Raw genomic sequence first — 22,471 nt, 5'->3', positions numbered from 1 at the left:
CTAGATGACGTCACAGGGTTCAATAGTCGTTGCTGGCGTGGCCGTGGGAACCTTGCTTGAGGCCTGACCATACCTGGCCGGGCGAATGTATGGGTTATACTCTACCTTCCTCTTTTTCATATATTCGAATTTAAACATTCATACTGTAGTTATTACTCTACCTATAAAAGGGGTATCTTAAATAAATAAATAAATAAATAAATAAATATATATATATATATATATATATATATATATATATATATATATATATATATATATATATATATATATATATATATATATATATATATATATATATATATATATATAAATTAATATATATATATATATATATATATATATATATATATATATATATATATATATATATATATACAGTATACTAATAATAATAACTATAACATATCTGGGTTGTGAACAAAGTTCATCAAAATGTGGAGACCAATTGACAAATTCCTAACTGAGAATTTCCCACCGGAGCAAAGGCCTGACAGCTACTATAAGATAACACCCTCATCTCCCAATAAGCTGTTATGTTGACCAGGATTTTTAGGATCATGAAAATTCGTACCTCACAGCTTATTTTACCTGATAATTAAACACCTTAATGCCTAACCTAACCTAAAAATTCCAGGTAATGTTAAGGTGTTTAACCATCATGTGAAATAAGCTGGGGGTTGGCTATCTGCAGGTGATTCAGATTTTGTACCGTAACAGTTCCAGGATCTGTGTGTATGCAGGGCACTTAACTATGAGGGTTCACCTGAAGTCTACACCCCGCACCTTTAACACCACTTGTTAGGCACCTCACCCCTCTACACTTAGGATGTGACATTCAAGTTTATACATACATACATACATAAATCAGGGTTTCCCCACAAAAAATGTCCGAATTCCTGGAATGCGTGTGTCTGTGTAACAATAATACTACTAATAATAATTAACGGTTTATTAAAAAAACATGGCAGCCCGAAGGCTGAAAATATACAACAAACAGAGATGACAAGTTACATATAGTGAAATCGGGGAGTGAGTCGCTTGATTGACAAAAGCTTTCAATACAGATACATAAGAAACATAGAGTCAACATATAGATTAACTTTAGATCTGGTACTGTGGGAGCTGGTCTGTAGACATTCTTGTGACCTGCTGTCGGCACCAAGAGTCCTTCCCACTGTCTTGATGGCCGTTGTACCTGACTGCTAAGTCGCTACCTCACTACAGCTGCAGATGTACCACGTGGTCCGAGTAGGTCCTCCAGCTCACACAGGGTGTTGGAGATGGGTCTTGTTTCTCATATGATGTAGTTAGGAATTCATAATTCCTCACCTGGGTGGAGTAGGGAGTCCTCATTTCTCTCCTGGTGTAGTTTGGAGTGTTTCTTGGCTTCTCATCCAGTGTTGGGGGTGGCGAGTGTATCGCGGGCTGGGTGTGTCGGGTCAACAGCGGCCTCTAAGTACTGATTGTCGCTCTAACAGTTGTTTCTTCCTTTCGAGTTGAAAGTGTCACTTTTGTATATCAGTTGTGGGTTGATCGTCAATCTTTGCACCGTACTGTTGGTGGGAGGATGTTGATAAATCCAGATGGGGAGGAGGAGATGGAGAAGGAGAAGGGCCTGACAGACCAGGCTGGTAGCTGTCTCCTTGGTCAAGAGGCCACAGCCGCGTGAGCGGGCAGCGCCGACTACACACGTCCTTACCCTATGAAGGTTGAAGGAAGTGTGTATGTATGTGTGGTGGAAAGTTTGTGATATCAATAACACTTTTTATACTTAGTTGTGACAGTGGCAGCAGAAGGAATGTTGTACTAGGTCATGCTCTTCCAACCCACACAAAACTCCCTCTAAGTATATCTCACTAAACTGGCTAAATATTCTAGTACAGTCGTGTATGTCAAAATGTTAAAAACACAGTCATCGAGGAAAAGGATGCCTAGATTTTTGTATACAGTATAACCGTTTAAAATCTGGGGCATTTTTTCATTGTGTGTGTGTGTGTGTGTGTGTGTGTGTGTGTGTGTGTGTGTATGTATTTATCAGTATAGCCTGTATGTGTATTTTTAGCAGTATTGCCTGTATGTGTACATTCAGTATTGCCTGTATATTTTTTTTACGGGAATTAGTCTACCCAGGCACAGGTCACTGATCCACATCGGGCTAGGGGATAATTGAACCATAAATAGTGTACAGAAATAGGAAAAAAATAAAACCGATCAAACGTGAGAAACAATATACTGTATATGTTGTGTTGTCAAAATAAGAGAAACAATTGAGACCCTGCAATTGTTGTGTAAATGAGGCAGAAAGTCAGATCAGCAACCTAGGACTTGGTCACAATTTTTTGTGATGCCATATGGCAGCAGGGTCTACCATTAGACAACACATTATGATTCCAATACCTTCCCAGGCAGTAGTACCTCCCTGTTTGGTAGCTACCTACTACCTGCATATATCAGTATTGTACAGTATGTACTGTATGTGTGTGCATTTATCAGTATTAAATGTGTGGATATTCATCAGTATTGTGTGTGTGTGTGTGTGTGTGTGTATTTATCAGTAGTGCGTGCATGTGAGTAAATATTTATGAATATTATATATGTATATATATATATATATGCTGATAACCACAAGGAAAGAAGAAAACACGAAGTTCCCAAGTGCTTTCGTGTAATTCACATCTTCAGGGGTGAGTACAGACTAAAGAGAAGTACAAAACAAGGTGTACAAAACAAGATTAGTAGGGTCATTACCTAATACCTGACCATTGTGGACCTGGTCTCACCCTCCTCTGTATATATATACCTTGTTTTGTACTTCTCCTTAGTCTGTACTCTCCCCTGAAGATGTGAATTACACGAAAGCACTTGGGAACTTCGTGTTTTCTTCTTTCCTTGTGGTTATCAGCATATACCTAGATCACGCGCACCTACAGTGATTTACATGCATATATATATATATATATATATATATATATATATATATATATATATATATATATATATATATATATATATATATATATATATATATATATATATATATATATATATATATATATATATTGTGTCTGGTTAATAATGAATAGAAATATGAAGTGTTCATATCAGCACCTCATTGATACTGGTCAGAGATCATCAGTATAAACACACATCCCGGGTTATTATGCGTGATTCTTAATATCATCTAGTCATAGCAACTGTCTTCACATGTTATTCCTTTGAGTCCTGGAGGATTAAATCAATCATACTCAAAGGGTTAACAATTGTCATCTAAAGGGTTAAACAATCATCCTCAACTGGGTTAAACCATCATCCTCAAAGGGTTAAACCATTGTCATCAAAAGGGTTACAACAATCATCCTCAAAAATTCTCATAGTACAAGTACTTTTATAAATATTGGCACACCTTTACCAAACTTTTGTAAGTGTCCGATGTTTGTGATGACAGCAGTAATAATTCAGTACTGTTACACCTAGATTGTGAATTTAAGTAGATTTCCACTTTGTCTAGTTACACATAGACTTTGCATAACTTGGCTTTACTAAGACTATACTGTATATTTATATAGCCTGACTTATTGAATGGGTGCTACTATAGTGTGGAGTCTACCGAGCTGGAGTTGGTCTACCAGGATAATTACACAGTAACTTCCACTAACCTGACCTAACGTAACTTAACCTGGCCTAACCTAACTTAATTTAACCCAACCTAGGTTAGGTTAATGGATGCTACAGTGTAAATATCCCGGTAGACCAACTCCAGCTCGGTAGACTACATGCTATAGAGTAAATAGCCCAGTAGACTGCATACTATAGAAGTACCTAGCAGACATGGGACTGATTATTAAACACAACCAAATAATCATAATTTCCTATGATGATTATGTAAACATCATATGATCATAATAAATTTTGTATGATTAAAAATCATGATCATAATCTAATCATGTGAAAAAATTAATAATTAGAAAATTAGAAAATCATATAATCAATGAGTATTACTTGAAAAATGTTCATTATTTATTTTTTTAATAAAACTAAACTCAAGCAGGTATTGCACGAGTATGAGAGAAGCCACATTTCGATGTACCAGAATTTGAATTACAGTAGGTTTCATTGAGAATGCAATTTTTTTATTTACATTCAAGTAAGGAATATGTTTGTACTCTACAGGGTATTATTATTGCATTTTCTAAAATGCAATAAGCATATCCTGTGCCTTTTATTCATTAGTTTGTAATACATGATTTGTTACGGGTACCTTGATTAATTTACATATACTGTACAGTAATCATATTCTTGCAGGTATTGCCGATAATAGAGTTTTCCATGCTGGCATTGACGTCAATGAAAAAGGCTTAGAGATATTCACTGGAACAGTGGAAATAATTGGTACAGAGGTAGTGCCAAGTGAAGACTCCAGATCATCATCTGCTGATAAGCCAGACATCAGAGTGTGTGGCCATCTTCAGGTTGTAGCAACGTAGCAGAAGTCTACACACCACACACTGCTACCCCCAAGAAGAAAGTAGTGCAAATTTTCAAGAGGAATGCTACAATAAATCCATTGAATTCCCAAAGGAAGAACATGAGATGATCATGTCTGGGCAGAGAACGGAACAGAAGGTTCAGGAGGCCAGACTGAAGCAGCTGGAAGGTAGGTTAGGTTAGGTGAGGTACTAAAGTTTGCTCAGTTTAGGGAGTTGGTGCTTTTATTGACAAGAGGACCGTCCCTCCATAGGAAAGGAATAATATGTGCGGCCGGTGTTAAAAGTGTGATGATGTATGGCAGTTAAAGAGGATCACCTAAGCATTTATGAGTGAGCTGAATGAGTAAAATGACACTGAGAGGCAGGAGGCCCTGCTCAGAGCTAAGAAGGTTGCTGGGCATTGAGAGTACGTATTGGACAAGTTCTGCGTAGAGGCTGGCTGAAATGATTTGGGCATGTGGAGAGAATAGATGACATCAATTGGGTCAAGAGGTGCACGAGCCAAAATGTGGAGGGAAGAAGTGCCAGGGGCACGCCAAGAATAACATGGGAAGAGGATGTAAAAAATGATATTTGAGTTAAAACACTGACAAGAGAAGCTGCAAAAGACTGTACATCATGGAGAGCTACAATCAGATAATCATGGCTAACCTATGCAAGCACGGGAATAGCCGTAAGATGTTACAGTGTCATTTTCTCACATGTTGATATTTTTAGGAACATATTTCTCAACTTTTAATGGTAACCAATAGAGAAATACAATTCAATTTATGGGAGTTTTCAGGAATATAACTCTATTGTAAATCAAGGAATACCTGTAAAGAAAACACCCCAAACATAAGAAACTGAATCACAGTCTCATACCCTTTATCTATTCTCTAATAATTCTTCCCTTACCCAAAAGCACTGCAGGGGTTTCAGAGGCTGCCACCTCAAACTGTGGTACAGAAGTCAATCGTAACTGATGCTTGGCACTGTTTATGTTTCTTGAAGAAGCAGGATATAATGCAACCCGCCTGGGGTCTTAAAAGGGTTCAAATTCCCTTGCTTCACATACAGTACTTGATGATTTTGAGCTAAAAATTTTCTATGATGACTTTCTTACAGGAAAATAATTATAAGTTGTAATATCATAAAAAATGTATTATACAATTCTTAAAACTTATTACATTAATTACAAAATTTAAATAACACAAGCAGGATGTTCTTATAGTGATGATATGGTTTGTACAGTGGGTGAATAGATTAGTTACAAAATTGCAAGCAAATTCAAATACTGTTACTCATACATTTACTGACATACATTGTCTCCCTTGTAATACCAATATTACAGTAGTTCTAACATTCATGTAAATGACAACTGCAATCACATTCACCTTCTATCAGCTATAATTACAAAAAGGCCAAACCAAAGGACAAAATATTGGACGTGAGAGTACAATGTACATACAGTACTGCTAAAACAAACTTGTATCCAATAAAAACTCTACACAAATACAAATAGTGTCATAAAAAGGATCTATTTTACACAAAAAATGTCAACAAGGTGATTACTCTAAAAAATACAATAGCTCCTTTTGGTAATAAAAATATGAAAACAAAGATTGCGTTGCTTAAAAACTAATTTTCCCATTCAGTACTGAAAGAGGTCCAAAATAATGACTTTTATGGAGGATAATAAAATATATAAAAGATTTTCTTATTTAAAATGACCCCATAATCTTATTTGGGGGAAATATGTGTAAAATGGCCACTAAAGGTTCTTTTTAATCTATTTATACAGAAAATGCTCGTCAGACTTTACCAGGGAGGTGGGATTTGGGGGAAAAATGTCTGATGTACATTTGGTATCCACATAAATACTGTCTATTAATGGATTTTGGTTGTGTGCAGAGCTCCTGACTACCATATCCATTCTAATTGTCATAATTTTTGCCAGTGTGTGCAGTCAAACCAAGAGATCAGGTAGAATTCCAAAATTGAACAATAATGAAAGACTACTGTATAGTATGGTTACCAATAAAAACCTAATACACACAAGGTGATGTAGCTATGTACAATGATTTTGTTTATGACCGATATTCCAAAGCAAGTGCAAGGTTAACTGCCCATGTTCCTAACTAATTAGCTATATGCAGGGCCAGATTCAGGAGTGGGTAAAGTGGGCAGCTGCCCAGGGGCCTCCACAATCTGGGGGCCTCCACATATTACAATATGTTGAAATAATGCTACGGATGTACTTGGTGCTCATGGTCACAAATTGTTCTGGAGAACGTTCTTTTAGTAAAATGAAGTTTATTAAAAACAGACCGTACTACAATGTGTCATGATAGGCTCAGCCACCTGGCTTTGATGACTATCGAATATGACATCCTCAGAGAGATCGACTTCGAAAAGTTGATAAAAAACTTTGCAGCGACCAGGTCACGTAAAGTGCCTGGTCTGTAAATAAAGGTAATGTTTATTTTCTATTTTGCAACTGATCAATGTTTGTGTACAATATATCCATTATCCATGGTCGATGGCAGTTATTTTTATTAAAATTCTTGTTTTTTCCAACATGTTCACACTTCTGTTATAATTTTATCAAATTCATTAAATTGTTTATTTGTTTTACTATTGGATGCAAAATGTCAATTTTATTTATAGTGGAGTTAATACTTCTTCTGAATCTATCTGACATTGGACTTAAAGAAGCCTATACAGCTAGACCCTGACTTACGACGGGGTTAGGGACCCAAATCCAGGTCGTAGGTCCGACATGGTCGTAAGTCCGACATGGTCGTAAGTCCGACATAGATAAAAAAAAAAAAAATCTACAATGAAATACAGTACAGTAAAAGTAATGAATAATGAGGAATGGATACAGTACAGTGAAAGTAATAAATAATAAGGAATGGATACAGTGTGACTGAGCACTTACCTTTAATGTAGTCAGCTGAATGCACATGGGGCCCCCATAATTTTCTAATTATACATGGAGACTACATTAACTGGAAACGTTTCGGTATAGAAAATGCGTGTCATTTGAAAAAAAAAAAAAAAAAAAAAATTTAATAAAAAATTGCGGCGGTCGTAAGTCCCGACAGTCGTAAGTCGTAGCAGTCGTAAGTCGGGGTCTATCTGTACATGCATTCTTGGACAGAACCATTATTTGAGTAGAGGTTTATCTGATTAATAATGCAAAGAATCATCTCTCTGTAATAACTAATACTGTAATATATTCTTTTCTGTGAAGTCTCTCGAAAATTTTTGACATGTGCAGTAGTAGCTATATCAGGGCTGGTCGACTTGAAACCACAAGAATGACTCCAGTCATGACTGGAGTGAGTGTGTGTGTGTGTGTGTGTGTGTGTGTGTGTGTTGGGAATTTGTACACTATCAATAAATATACAGTTAATTAAAAATTTCTCAATGTTCTAATTTCCTCAATATAACTGCATATGGCTTCAAAATTCTCCAAAGAAGTGTTCAAATTTCAAAATTTTCCCGGAGGGGGTGGCCTTACAGCGCCCCCCGGAACTCCCAGATGTTTAGGCTCGCTTCACTCGCCACCCCACCCTCTTGGGTAGTTATAATGAGGGGGACCTTCACAAAGAGGCTGGCCATGGGCCTCCACAGGTCTAAATCCGGCACTGGCTATATGCACATTATTTTAAAATGCTATGAATACCTCAGCCATTTTGCAAGCAATAAAATACTTCTTGATGTTGATGTTTTGACAAAATCGTTTTTACCAGTGGCTCACACACAATTAATGAAGCCTGGGTACCACACAACCACTATGATCTGGTTTACAGCCTAAGTAAAACTAATATAGTACCAGTATAATCACAACACACCCTGTAACATTAAACAAACCCATTCTCTATCACACCCCAATTTATCTTAGACATTTTGGTTGTGATCAAATTGTCAAAGCTACCCAAATCAAATATACTATCGGCATAAAAGGGGTAAAAACATACACCATACACACTGCCCCTTGCCCTTGCCAAATTTGGTAGTGTTCTGAGTTTCAGGAATAAATTTCTCCTGCTCAGAAAGATGTCCCATTCATTAAAGATCTGAAGTAATTCACAGCAAGGTGGTAAGGTGTTGTGAAGAGAGCCACAGAAAACTCAAGTAACCACCAACAGATGTGAATAACATTAACCATAAAAATTAGGCACCTCACACTTAGACCCAACACCAAACCTAACAAATTCTCCCTTAATTTAGGTACCCACAGTACCTTAAAAATTCAAACATAGAACTTGAAAACTGAGAACAGGGCATGACACCAAGACTCCACACTCTCTTTAACTATACTATATATCAAAGATGGAAGCTGAATATAATACAAACCAAGCTGCTACAAGGGGGGAAATGGAGCCACCAGAATAAAGATCTCTTTATACTGCCCCAGCTTCAAGCTTACTTGATGGATTCAGGTGAAATGAGGATGCAAATAAATCTGATGCCAGCTACTGTATTCCAAACCATCAACTCATTCTGAGTCACCAGCAGAATAAACAATAAACAGATTGGGAGTTAGCAATTATTTTAAGTAAATCCATTACAGTATTTGAAAGATTACTGATCCACCATCAATATAAATTGCATCACTCCATTATTTAACAATGATTGCTCCAGTAATGTACACAGTGATAGGAATCATGAAAGCTTTTACTCAAAAGACCACCACTGCCTATGAAATTTTATATAATGAAAGGGACTATAGGAACCTTGGTTTCTTATACTGTACAACAAATCCCTGCAGATGTGTTGTCCATAAAAAACAAGATGGACAGGACTAGGCCAAGCAGAGCGTATACACATGCTACCAGTCAAGAAAACCTCCACTGACTGCAATAAAAGTTGATGGGCCACTAAGTAAACAAAATAAAAATGATGTCTAAAAGACAAACTGTGGCCTCCAATCAATCATTATTGAGTAATGGTTGTCATGGAGGGATTGTGAGACTTTCAGATTGTCACCAGTCATATACCACATTGAGATTTACTGGCCAAACCCTACAAGCTTTGGGATGCATACAGTATTTGCATATTCATTGGTCACTCCAATTAGCATTATATCATAATATTAAAAAAAAAAAAAGAATCTTTAAATCCCTGTTCAAGTGGAGGTAGCAGCAATTCAGCCTATACAATGTTCCACAAGACAATCTCCCACATTGTCACTCACAACACCTTATGCTGCCTTGTTAGCTAAAAGAGCACAAACTACCAGTACCATTTTGAAATTAAGTTTCATGTACAGTAATATAAAATATCCTATTAATGAAATTTAAGAAATTAGTTAACTAGTATGGTGGAGAGTGATATATTAAAAAAAAAACATTAATCCGTTCCAACATACTGTGGCAAGAACCAATAACTCACAGGAGCTAGAGTTGCCAGGGGTGACAATATAATGCAAACCTAAACATGGAGAGCACTAACCTTGTTAACATATCATGAAATTCCATAATATCCTACCAGAGTTAGCTCATTACCGTAATGCAAGCAATAGCTGTTGATTTACTCTCTCTCTCTCACATACAAACACGCACTATATCAACACCCCTCACTTGGTGTCGTGTCCCCTCCCCCAGTTTTAAAACACAACTCCATTTTTCCTGATGATTAAGGTCCACCAGTGCTGGACTGTACTGCAAGAAATACTGAGACACATTACAGCAAGAGTGGGGCTTTACAGTATGAGAATGTTATGAAGTTGATACAGTGATACTGAAATTATTCTAAATTTATGCCACGCTGAACGAATATACGCAAGTAGCTTAGAATATCGATTCATTGAAATTCCGAGAAAATTCCAAAAAAATTTCATTGTCAGTATTAAGATGAAGTTACATTCTAAAATCTTACAAACTACCAATATTTGGTGTCTACAGTACTTATGGAGGTGAAATAACCGGCATACAATCACATTGTGGGACAGAAGAATCTCATGTGAAACATGTAAAATTACATACAGTATTAGAATTGTCAATTAATTATAATAATAAAAAATTGTCATCTTCTACTGTACTTGTCTTTTTATTAGTACTTCTCCTTCTCCTGATTTATCTAAGAGGCTGGTTATCCTGCAACAGACTGAGGCCATAACTCGTTTGTATTTTTATAAATAAAACTCTTAACCTACCCACAGTAGATTTCTTTGTCTCAAGTTATAAATATTGTTTTTGAGCCTTTGTTGTTAAATTACATATACAGTACACCCTACCTAAAACCCCAACTATGTGAAGACAGAAAGAGGGTTAACTTGCACTTGCTTTTGATAGTCAATGATTGGATTCACCCTCTAAAATAACTGAAATACTCCTTTTGCTGTACAAGGTGGTGTCTCTTACCTTTATTCCACAGATGACAATATTTTATGAAACACTATTATATATATATAATCCGATGAAATGTTCCATGTGTGTGTGTGTGTGAAAAACACCTTACAAAAGGAGTCAAAACTAAACATGAGCATCAGTTAAACTCCAATTATAACATAGTTAATACAGGATATAAACTGGCAATACTATACATTCTGATGTAAAAATAAAATAAGAACAATTAATTTTCTTTACAGACTGTATAGGCAACATTACATAACATCACATTCTGCTTACTTTTGGTTCTCATGCACCTATTCTCCTGTTGTTTCTTCAACAGGATGGAAATCCAATGGGGTTTCTAACAGCTCCAGTGGAGAATCTGCACACACCACTGTAAAAATCTAAGTTTTATTTTACAGCACATAACATTTACCTTGACCTATCATAATACTTGAAAAAAATCTTAGGCATTTACTGATAAATGTAGTGGGTGTTACCTACCCCAATATTAGGGGCAGCTGTCCTTTAAATTAAAATCTGGCCTAGAATCACTAAACTGTCTAATAAACAAAACCTCTATTCCTTACAAAAAAATTATGAAATAACTTCACCCACTCCTTCATTATGTCCTTCATCTCCATTGGAGGTGGATGTGGATGCCAACACCAGAGTTTTAATGTACACACTACAGTACAGCACTTCAAAGAAGCAAGTTAATTGTTAAGCACTGTGCTACCTGTTATATTCAGTCCCAAGTAATTACGACAGGTAGAAAATGGCCCATTGAGTATTTTCACAAGCTAATGGGCCACAAAGTTTTAACAACTATAAAATTTAATGTTACCAATTATAAATCACAAAAGCAGCAAAACTTAACCCTTTTATGAGCAAGTACTTGTACATATATTCACCTGATTCATTTCTCAAAAAATAAAGTGCATATATTGTATAAACGATTTACTGTACTTTTCGAAGCAATTCATTGGAGGATTTGAATGGTACTGTACAAGCAATACCTGTGCCATAGACACCTGGAGACAGTACCACTCCTTCGGTCCACACATATGGTCACACACTCCTTCACCCACCAGGAGGCTGTGTAGTCATCAGTAAACATTGAAACACTTTTATAGTGACAACAATAAGGATGATTCATCATCATCCTCCTCATCACTGTTTCAGGACAGTTTTTCACACTTACATAGATTAACCGTGTTACCTAGTGGCATGGTGTAGTGGTTGTCAGAAGGCAAATGTGAAGCAAGTTTTATGACTGGATGCTTTTCCAATCATCAACCTACTCATTGAACAGCCCGCATCTAGATTAAATTCTGAGTGTTGCACCAAAACTATGTTACCCATTCTGGTGAGCACAGTCAATACTGTACATACATTTGCACTCATGAAAGGGTTAATTACAATGATACTTTAAATGATATATCCAGTATATATATACATTTTTTTTAATTACCCTCTCATGGAGAGGTACATAATGCTTTTCTTGAAGAAAAGCATTACTTGCTGAACATACTGCCATAAGAAGATAAACATTGTGACCCTGAACCAATTTTTTACAAGACTGTTCCAATAATAGATCCTTATAAACAAAATATTTAGACATGATACAATGCTGGGGACACCATTCTTTTATTTATATATATATATATATATATATATATATATATATATATATATATATATATATATATGTGTGTGTGTAAGAAATGGAGATACCGGAGCCAATAAAATCAATTGTAATAAAGTAAAAAAAAAAAAAATTATCCAAATAATCCTAAATATTTTACATAAAAGTTTTGTTAAATAAATAAATTTAAAAAACTAAAAATCTAAACGATACGGGTGTGAACAGTCGGTGTGTCACAGCCAAGACAGTGGAATTTTCCACCCTGCACTGGAGAAAAGTTTTCCCCGAGTCAAGCCACACATCACACACAGAGCTGTATTTATTTACACAAACACCACTGTACACGTACAATATATTGTTAATACTGTAAACAAAATAATGTAACTACTACTATACTGTACTTACCAGTAGGTGATGTCATCTTGAGTTTAGAGTAGGTAGTCACTGTTCATTCTGCTGCATTTAATACATAACTGTAATCATGTCTTAACACCTGCGATGGAGGTGGGGTGGGGGACTAGTGGGTCACATTACTGACCTGACCTGATGCAATGTCAGGTCACCCATTGTCGGGGTGGGGGATTAGTGAGTCTCATGACCTGAAGATGTCTTGAATAAAGACAAAAGCCAAAGTGCTCCAGTGTTTCCCACTTACTGAATGTACAGTACAGTATACGTAACTGAGAATTTTTTACGTTCTTAACACTGTTTAAACACTGTACAGTATTCTTGGCCGATTGTGTCCTGGTACAGTAATGTACAGTTCTCCACAACACAAATTGTAAACAAAAACAATAGCTAGCGAGGATACAACCTTCTACAATGGCAATAGAATATGAACTAAATGATCCAGGCAGCTAAGCCACCCACTCGCCTGGCACATAGGGAAGTTCTGGAACATTTATTCCCAGGCCCAGAACGGAAAGGTTTGAAGAGATTTCCTCAGAACCTTCTCAGAAATGGTTTTCGGAAAACGCGGCCGATTTTCATCCTCGGAAACTCCTTCGCAGACCAGGAATGGAGAAATTTCCTGAAAATTTTCAAGGTCACTTTCGATTCTGGGGGGAGAGTTCCAGGGATTGGGGATTCTGGCCAATGGGGAGATTACTGCATAAATTTTGTCAGTGATTTCTATAAGTGTAAATGCTGACTTAACTACAGCTGCCAATATTCCTACTTATGGCAGAAGCAAAAAAATTTGTTCACATGAAAAGAGGTGAAATACAACAGGTATATTCTAACATAATGCAAGTCTTCAATGAGCAGGATATAACAGCAGGTGAGGTAACTGTACTTCCTCTGGATAGGTCTGCTACCAATCGCCTGGTAACAAATATAAACATTACGTGCATCAGTGCCTAAGCTCACACAATTTAGGACTAACTTTATATGAAGGGTGTACCAATTTTTATCACAGAATATATACTATACATGTATATTTAAGTGTCATTATCAACCAAATAAGATAATGGATTAATAATCAGAATATTTAACATGTCTAATCTGTACTGTATTAGGATAGGCAGCACCCACTCTTTTATGTTTTCTGGACTTAGATAAGTAAAATCCTACAAGGCTGACAAAATATTTTCAACATTACCTTCAGTAGACAACTAACTGTAACCTTATGTGCAACTAGTCCTAACTTAAATTCAGAAAAAATGTAATCCACACATAATATAAGTACTGTACTATTGCTATGTTACAAATTTTGTTCTGAACACTGTACTGCATTATCAGAACCATTCATTTTGGTGCTCTTCCTTTCCGGCTTTACACTGCAACTATTAATGACTTCCTGCATAGTCAACTGACAGCACATCAGAAATAATGGTAATTTTACATACAGTATCATCTATTCTTTCACCCTTATCATCTATTCTTTAACCAAGTAATACGGTACTTGGTAAAATGATACATTTACACCATCACCTGAACAATTTCCTGCACAACACAAATTATGAGCATCATTCATCATGAATATTAAATAAAGCAGAGAAAATACAAACATACTTTATGTCATCACTCACATCCACTCACACTCGCAAGATTTCAAGACACTTGTTGTAGCAGATGGCGATCCAGTCTGGTTGTGTTGCCCCCCACTGGATCTGGTTTATTTCTCCTTCGGCAGCAGTGTATGCTAATATTGGATCTTCAATTGCTCTGGGCATCTGCTGAACATCCCATATTAACGCCTGATGATCATCACCTAAAATGGAGGATTCACACCTTTTAGCATCCTAAAGGACACAGTAACTTGTTTGACCTCAACCTCTCTACCATCTTATTGCCATACTTGTTCTTATCTAAAATAAAAGTCCATATACTGTATACACATATACATACTTGTATATTTGTGTGTGTGAAATTAACTTCAACCACTACATGGAGTCTTTTGTGCACCCAGGCCCTTCTCCCACTCTCTTCCACCACCACCAGTGCTCTTCCTTCCCACTTATCAATATGTAAAATTTGCAGTAATTGTCACCTCACCCAAAACAACACCTTACATTTTCTTATTTCAAATGGAATTCAAAACTGAAGCAAACAGAGGAATAAAAACACATGGAATGCAATGAACACAAAGAACAAATGTGTGACACAAGTGTAAAATCTTTACACCACAAAAAGATCTATAGCTTCATGATTAGCTGTCAAAAACAATGTGCACTGTGATTGGCTGTTTGGTTAGTGATGTCACAGCAGCCTTACAGTAGGATCACATAAGGATCAAAGTACTGTATGTACTTTGATTCTGCTTATATATGCACACCTCTATGGCTGGGTTACACACTGATCAAAATACTGTACAATTAAAACTTCTGCTTGTGTCGTAAGGCAGTCTTACTGGAGGAGTAATTTATAAGACAAAACCCATCTCAAGCCCCTTGCTGTGATGTTCTTTTTGTCAATTTAGGATAAAATGCTCATGAACTTTAAAATTTGGCCCTATATTGCCTATTCATGGACTTGCAATTTCATCAACTTCAAAATCAAACTTGCAGTATGTTACTGTCCATGTATAACAGCTCCACTGTGCTTGGATTTTCCTCAATAACTAAGTTTACCCATTAGCAAGCAAGAATTTAGAAATGAAATCTGATGTCACTGTTGAACTTCAGTTTCCAAAGCTTTTTTTTTCCATGACCACAACCTTTACAACACTTACCTGCAGTGCATATGTGAACAGATGAATGTGGAGCCCATGCAATGCCATTTACACATGCTCGATGGTTGTTCAGTCTAGCAACAGGTGTGCAAGGAACTCGTACATCCAAAATGATCACCTGCAATGGATTGAGATATTTAGGCAGAGCAAAGACAACTACTTAGTTCTGGTTCACCAACCAAGTCTTACTTCAACTCTATGACCCAATAATTATAGAAGCCAAAGCAAAGAAATTCCTTTTTTTTTATTATTAAACTTTATCAAAATACAAAACAGTAAAAATTAAATAAGACTTGAAGTGGAAAGCATTGAAAGTTGATCCCCAAAACATTAAAAAATTTCTTCACCTTTTATTCTTCCTTCTAAATCTTTGATAAGCTATATACTGTTCCTCTCTGAAGACTGACATGTCTTGAAGTTTCAGCTGCTGATCTTCAGTGAATATGAGAGCTAATAACTCCAAGAGATACTAATTATTCCCTACCCTTTTAAGAGGTTATTGGAAAACACACCAATGAAAATGAAAAATCTCTGCTTTGAGGCAAGCAAGCAGTAACAAAGCAGTCCAAGAACAACAGAAAGCTACTGACTACTTTGTTTCTGAAAGAAAACATTATTGTAAATTGGCCAGAACCCCCACAGAGCAATCAACTGCAATGAGTGACAAACTTTGTTTAACCGTACATATAGAGTAAGTATTTGATTTCAAGAAGAGCGCAACTGTAACTGGTCTAATAGTTCCTAAAACTTCAAATGTGGTTCTTCTCTACTACCAGATAATCAGCTATGGAAAGCTGAAGACACCTTCAGACAAACTGCAGGGACATTACTGAAATGTGCTCGTACTGCCACCATCTATAACAGAGGGGTCTGTGATATGCTCATGGTGAGGGTAAACTGGAACAAGACAGTCTAGACCTTTCACAATAATTAAGCTTTAGTGCCAAATTTGTCAATCATGTGAAAATGAAGATTTAAAAAATGTTTCCCAGAAGCATTGTGGTAATGTGAGAGGAAAGAAAGGAAAAAAAAAAAAAAAAGATTCAGCACACAACACTAACACTGGGTCTTGCCTGATCTCTCATGCAGTATGTTTTTTTGTCTATTGACCCACCTTATATTACTGGTAGCTATATTAATATCACAATTGTTCTGTTCCTATATTTTACCCAGTAGTCATTTCCTATTATCAAGCAGGAAGGCCCATGTAGAATTACCACTACTTCTATTTTTTTTACATTCTCTGCTATTTTAAGCAGGGCAAATATAGTATGGTTAGAAGCCCAAATCACGGCCACATTGGAGGAGAAAGAAAGAGGTCAACCCACCTGTCTCAGCCACATAACTTAAACTTGAAGGTGAATGAGTCTGGTCTAAAGACGAAGCCAGTGTCAAGAGCTTAGACCCAAGAAGATATATTTAGGGAAATACCTAAGTTTAGCAAAGATGAAAATTAATTTAAGCTTTGTTTTGTCTACATATTTTTTCTGTTATAATAAAAAATTTCCCTACCAACCATCTACCCCCCCCCCCCCAGTTGAAAGCTTAAACAGATGATAATCATGGGCAACTTCTATTTACAACATAGTGATCAGATTGCAACAATTTCTGTCTATATCCACATGAGACATACTTAAGCTGGGTAACAAGTGCAAAATCTTGAGAGAAATTTTCAGCACTTAAAATTTTCCTCATTGATAAACTAAACACCTATTGTCAAACTCGAATTTTGCAAAACCAGCATGATGGTAAGACTGAAGGAAGACCTAAACACAGGATGCCTCTTAAAATTTATCAGATCACAAAAATAAAAACTGTCGCAAATGATCTTTTTCCTCACATCAAGTACGGTATAAAGTAAATAACAGACAAATTACCTCACATGCATCCATGGCCACAGTTGAGAGGTAATTGGGGTCTTGTTTATTCCATGCTAGTCGCAAAAGAGGTGTGTGTGCAGGATCTTCATATATGATAGTAGAGTGTTCCAGGTGCCGCAGGTCAAACATTCTTACTGAACCATCAGCACCTACAGATAGACCACACATTAGCCTTGTTATTATAAATGTACTGTAATTATTATAACTATACCAAGGTACAAAGCAATGTCATTCTCCTCTGTTCTTGGTTTCCTCTCACATTCAATCTTCAATACAGATTACTGACTAACTAGATATAATACTGTACCTACTTACTGGTATGTCACTGTAAATACAGTAATTATATTTGGTTCATTCAAAAACACTCATTGTTTCCATGTTCTGCAATAAACAGAAACATTATACAGTAATAATATAGGACAACTTACCAACAGAAGCAAACATATCTCTACCCCCTCCAGCTCTTGAAAATGCAATGTCGAATACTTCTTTGTCGTGAGCAATAAGTTGTGTTTTAACATGACCAGAGACTACATTAACTCTACCCAACATCTGTCCAGTCTCCAGACCCCAGATGGTACACGTTGTGTCGATTGATGATGTACCAATGAGATTTGGCTCTACTTCATTCCAATCAAAGGAAGTTAGAGGAGCACAAAAATCTGAATTTTTGTTCTGAAACACGAAAATACAAATAATAGTCAATAAATATAAAAGCAAAGTAGAGTACTGTACACAGTTCATCTATGAGATGTTAGTCATGTGTAAGCACCAATATACTGAACCATTAAAGTAATCAATAGAGAATACAATAACTCTTATCATGACAAGTACCAACCACCTTAAGTTATGCTCAAGGCACACATTTTCAAAAGCAATTAAATTATTTTAAATACATAATCTGCCATGGAAAGTTGATAAAACCAAATATTATTACACTGTATCAAATAATTATTTTCACTTAAGGAAATGTAAAAAATTAATTATTAGTAATACAGGTGGACATGTTTATAACTAACAACTTCAATAACTTACATTATTGAGCAGGCATGCCATTCTTGTGTCCCCATCAGCCCCTTGTTGCCAAACTCTCAAATAGTCACCACTGGTAGCCAGAAGATCCGGATATATACCTTTCTGTTAAGTAAAATCAAAATTGCAATCATGAAAGTGTTTAAATAACTATGCTTCTCCATGATGAACATGTAGTAATATGCCATTTTCCAATATCCATCAGTGTGGTTCAGACTGCCTCTGTCCTTACTCAACTCCATATCTGTCCTACAAACAATCTTCCACTTATGCAAGACAAATTCATGATTTCCACAATTTATATTTTCCCATTTACTAAGGCCTCATTAACATACGACCAAATATTCTTATCCATTTTCTCCAACCATCATATCAGTAATACTTACACTATCTGGAATCCACATTATTTTTGTAGTTGGGTACGGGTGATCAAAAGTAGAGCGCACTACAAACTCTGAAGTGTCCTCATCCAGTTGAACAATTTGAACCTTGTTATTGTACTCTTCCACAAAACTTCCAACTGCCAGTCTGAACATCAAATGAGACAGAAACATATATATACAGTAATGTATATGTACATATATATACAGTTCTCAGTTGTATAGGTCTGTACATAAAACAATCCATCTTTGTGTACAGTTGTTAGTGCATTTTGTGAGATGTAGCAATTCTAAGTTTATTTACACTATTAAAACTCCTGGATTGTTCCTAAGGAACCTCACAATAGTAGCCAGACTAAGGATACTAACAAAGTATTCTACACATCTCACAAAATGCACCAGCCACAGTACTGAGTGTAACTGCAGGTGACTACGTAACCCAAGATTTTTTGGAAAAAGAAAATCCAACACAATAAAAGATATCGTTAGATTTAAGGTACTGATCGAACTGTACATGTAAAATTATAATCAAACTTTCCATTTGATCATGTAAAAAAAAACAAAAAACAAAAACAAGATCATTTCCAGCCTCCATTTCTATAAAGTAATACTGTACTGTACTTCCAATACTGTATATACAACCCACTAATTTCTTTCTACAAAAGTTACTTCTGTCATCCTGTGTGGGATGGCACCACCAATTTCTGTACAGTATTATTCAATATAATCTGCAATCAATCATCTCATTAACAACCAGTCCTACACTTACTCCTGACCTCCTGTACATGTCACATCAAACTGAATATCTAATCAGCTATACCGTATATGCAGTATTGAATATCCCTAGTGCCATAATAACTCAATATTTCAATATCTCAAGTTAACAGAAAATGAAAGGATAAAAACCACTAAACAATGTCCCCAAACAACTTTTACTAAATACACACCTCTTCTTCATCACAGTACTGTACAGTATATCACCTTATCCAATGTTCCTGGGTAACTATTTTTACTGTAATATACACAAACATCTTGAAACTTGAATTGTAGTTTATTCTTACGTACCTGAACCTTTTGTCAGGACGCACAGACCAATTCATGCTGTAAAGAGTCCATGGCGCTGAATATTTGTATATCTCCTTCCTTTTTGGGGGTGGATGTACTGACATTTTCCTCCGAAGATTTTACCACAATTCTGTGAACTATAGAGAAAATGTGAAGTAATATGGATGTTACTTCCATGAATAATAATAAAAAATGTACTGTACACTTTACTTGCTCTCATTTCTCTTTTCAGTCACCCTTTTACTCTCACTAATTATCTTTACAAAGTTGATAGTAGTTATAAAAAGATTTACATTTCCCTCAGCACCAAAGCCATGCTAGTTTATAACCAACAGTGGAAGAATTTTGGAATGTGATTTTGCTTATTAAATGTATTACAGTATTAAGGAATATCAAAACTTTACTACAGGACTGTATTGCCACAAAAAGTTCTTATAGTTATCAATATCCCCTCCAAATCAGATCCAATAACTGTTCATTTATTTCTAGTTTGCAGAAGGGTCCACTCTCATTAACAAGAATTTTTGCACGAAATTTTGCCAAAATTTATATAAAGTCCTCGCTTAATGTCGGGGTTACGCTCCTAAAAATGCGACGTTATATGAAACAATGTTAAGCGGAACAATTTTCCCCACAAGAAATAGATAAAATATGGGAGTTAAGTTCCTGAGCCTCCCTTTATCTCATGAAATACATTACATATAAAGAAAATCATTGCCATTTCTGTAGAAAATAATTCCTAAATATACAACTACTAAGTTTGTATTGGTACTCACGGAGATGGTAGAGCGAGTGTGTGGTGGGTAGTGAGGCAGAGGAGGTGGATGGTAAGAGGGGAGGAGTATGGCGGGAGCGGAGGAGGAGGGCAGTGAATCGCCTAGACTCTGTGGCTGCCGAGAGAGCATAGCACGGCCAGATGAGAGAAGGTGATACACCGTAAAAAGTAGTCCGTGACGATGCAATACAACGTTGTACCGAGTCATCGGGACATTAAACGAATTTTGGGTATCCAAAGATTAGCGACGTAGTATCGAAACAACGTTAGGCACCTGGACTCTTGTTCCTTACTATTACCGTTATCTCCTATTCAAAAGTTTCTAAAGTTCCTGGTTAACCTGCGATATTGTTCCAGAGTATTACAATTAATATTCTAGGATATGAGATTTGTTAATTCCATGTTACCCAATATTTTTCTTCATTATAAAAAGCAGAAAGAACTCATAGGGGTAAATATTCGTTTAATGGATGTGGCTCCTTTCTGTTATGGGAATAGGGTTATTTGGAGGGTGTGTATTGAGGTGTGTTTTATTCAAATCTGACCTTGATTTTTTGGGCAGAGGAATAAATTTAGAACAAATCCAATATTTTATTTATTTTGTTATTTTATTTATAATTTTTTTTTTTGGGGGGGGGGAGTGGGATCTATTCATTTGCACAAGAAATAAAGGTTAGATTTTAATAAAACACGCCAAAATACAAAAAACTCTTCTTAAAACAATTTCACTTCCAAATCACTGTTGAAACCTAACCTAACTAAATACGAAAATGTTGTCACAGCCAGTAAACTAATATTAACCCACAGAGGCAATGTTACCCATGAAATTTAAATTTTATCGTAAATAAGCACAGAAAATTCCAACATTTACTCAGCTATCCTGTCACATGTACAAACACAGATATAGAGTGTTAAGCCTGGAATTCTATTACCTATAAGAGCCAGCAGCCACGAGCTTCTCTTATACTATGGGAGTTGGTGAGGAGACCCCAGTGTGTACCTGACATGAGGCTCCACCGTAATACTTCAATACTACTTGTCAATCCTCTGTAAACATGATGACTTAATATTGTATAGTATAAAGAGGTACAGAATCGATTACTATATCGTGGTATATGGAAGTAATAACTATTTTAAGCTAATTACAAGCGTTCCGTTTTCAACTTGCCGCTACTTAGCATTTGACATTTTAGCCGAAAAATATGAGCGTTACGTCCCTCATATCTACTTCATTTAAACCTAGACTTCAAAATTAAATACCATTTCGTTTCTCTGACAATAGAAGTATATCAAACCTTTATACGGCTCCAAAATATATTCAAAATAAGTCAGCTTCCCCCTGTGTTACAACCGCGCCGCTGAAGCAATGGCGGGCGACTCGCTCTTGTTTATAGCAGACAGGTCAACCAACATTATTATTTTCAAACATGGATTACGGCGTCAATTATTACATATATTTTGTAATATATTTAATACATAATTTTTTTAATATTTATAAACAAAATAAGTCGATTTAATCCCGGAAATCTTACAAATTACTTATCAGAATTTCCGGGAGGGTTGGCCGCATGACAAGGGTGATGCTGCGCTTTGCCTTTATCTCTATTACAAGCAACTTCTTCTTTTCTGCTACAACGTGTTTAACATCTATATTTCTCTTCACGACATCAACCATATGTTTTCCTTTGAAATTTCTGGATAAT

General features: G+C 36.0%; 1 protein-coding gene across 3 annotated transcripts; it reads right to left on the bottom strand.

The window, feature by feature from the left end:
- Positions 1–1,319: 1,319 nt before the first annotated feature.
- Positions 1,320–22,165, bottom strand: LOC121877529 (DDB1- and CUL4-associated factor 7). 3 transcript variants are annotated; one of them, XM_042383294.1, is made up of 10 exons: positions 22,064–22,165; positions 19,994–20,130; positions 18,935–19,076; positions 18,552–18,653; positions 17,945–18,191; positions 17,514–17,665; positions 15,637–15,754; positions 14,505–14,676; positions 11,114–11,210; positions 1,320–1,556 (listed from the first exon to the last, which is right to left on the bottom strand). In XM_042383294.1, exons 2-9 carry the CDS (start codon positions 20,095–20,097, stop codon positions 11,150–11,152), a joined length of 1,098 nt encoding a protein of 365 aa, XP_042239228.1. In that variant the 5' UTR covers positions 20,098–20,130; positions 22,064–22,165; the 3' UTR covers positions 1,320–1,556; positions 11,114–11,149. The 3 variants fall into 3 exon arrangements, with proteins under 3 accessions (XP_042239228.1, XP_042239226.1, XP_042239229.1); XM_042383292.1 differs by lacking the exon at positions 1,320–1,556 and having other exon boundaries at positions 8,013–11,210; XM_042383295.1 differs by lacking the exon at positions 1,320–1,556 and having other exon boundaries at positions 8,013–11,210; positions 14,495–14,676; positions 22,064–22,164.
- Between the last annotated feature and the right edge of the window lie 306 nt (positions 22,166–22,471).

This window comes from Homarus americanus, unplaced genomic scaffold (genome assembly GCF_018991925.1).
Source record: "Homarus americanus isolate GMGI-L3 unplaced genomic scaffold, GMGI_Hamer_2.0 scaffold14655, whole genome shotgun sequence".
Taxonomy (NCBI): Eukaryota; Metazoa; Arthropoda; class Malacostraca; order Decapoda; family Nephropidae; genus Homarus; species Homarus americanus.
This window is presented reverse-complemented; position numbering and strand designations above follow the sequence as displayed.

Bases quoted from the DNA above. Each gene is read 5' to 3' on its own strand.
- LOC121877529 (XM_042383294.1), bottom strand. From the start codon at position 20,097: ATGTCAGTACATCCACCCCCAAAAAGGAAGGAGATATACAAATATTCA. The intron at 19,077-19,993 runs GTACGTAAGAAT...TTTGATGTTCAG, and splicing joins CGTCCTGACAAAAGGTTCAG to ACTGGCAGTTGGAAGTTTTG. The intron at 14,677-15,636 runs GTAAGTGTTGTA...CCTCCATTTTAG, and splicing joins TGTTCACATATGCACTGCAG to GTGATGATCATCAGGCGTTA.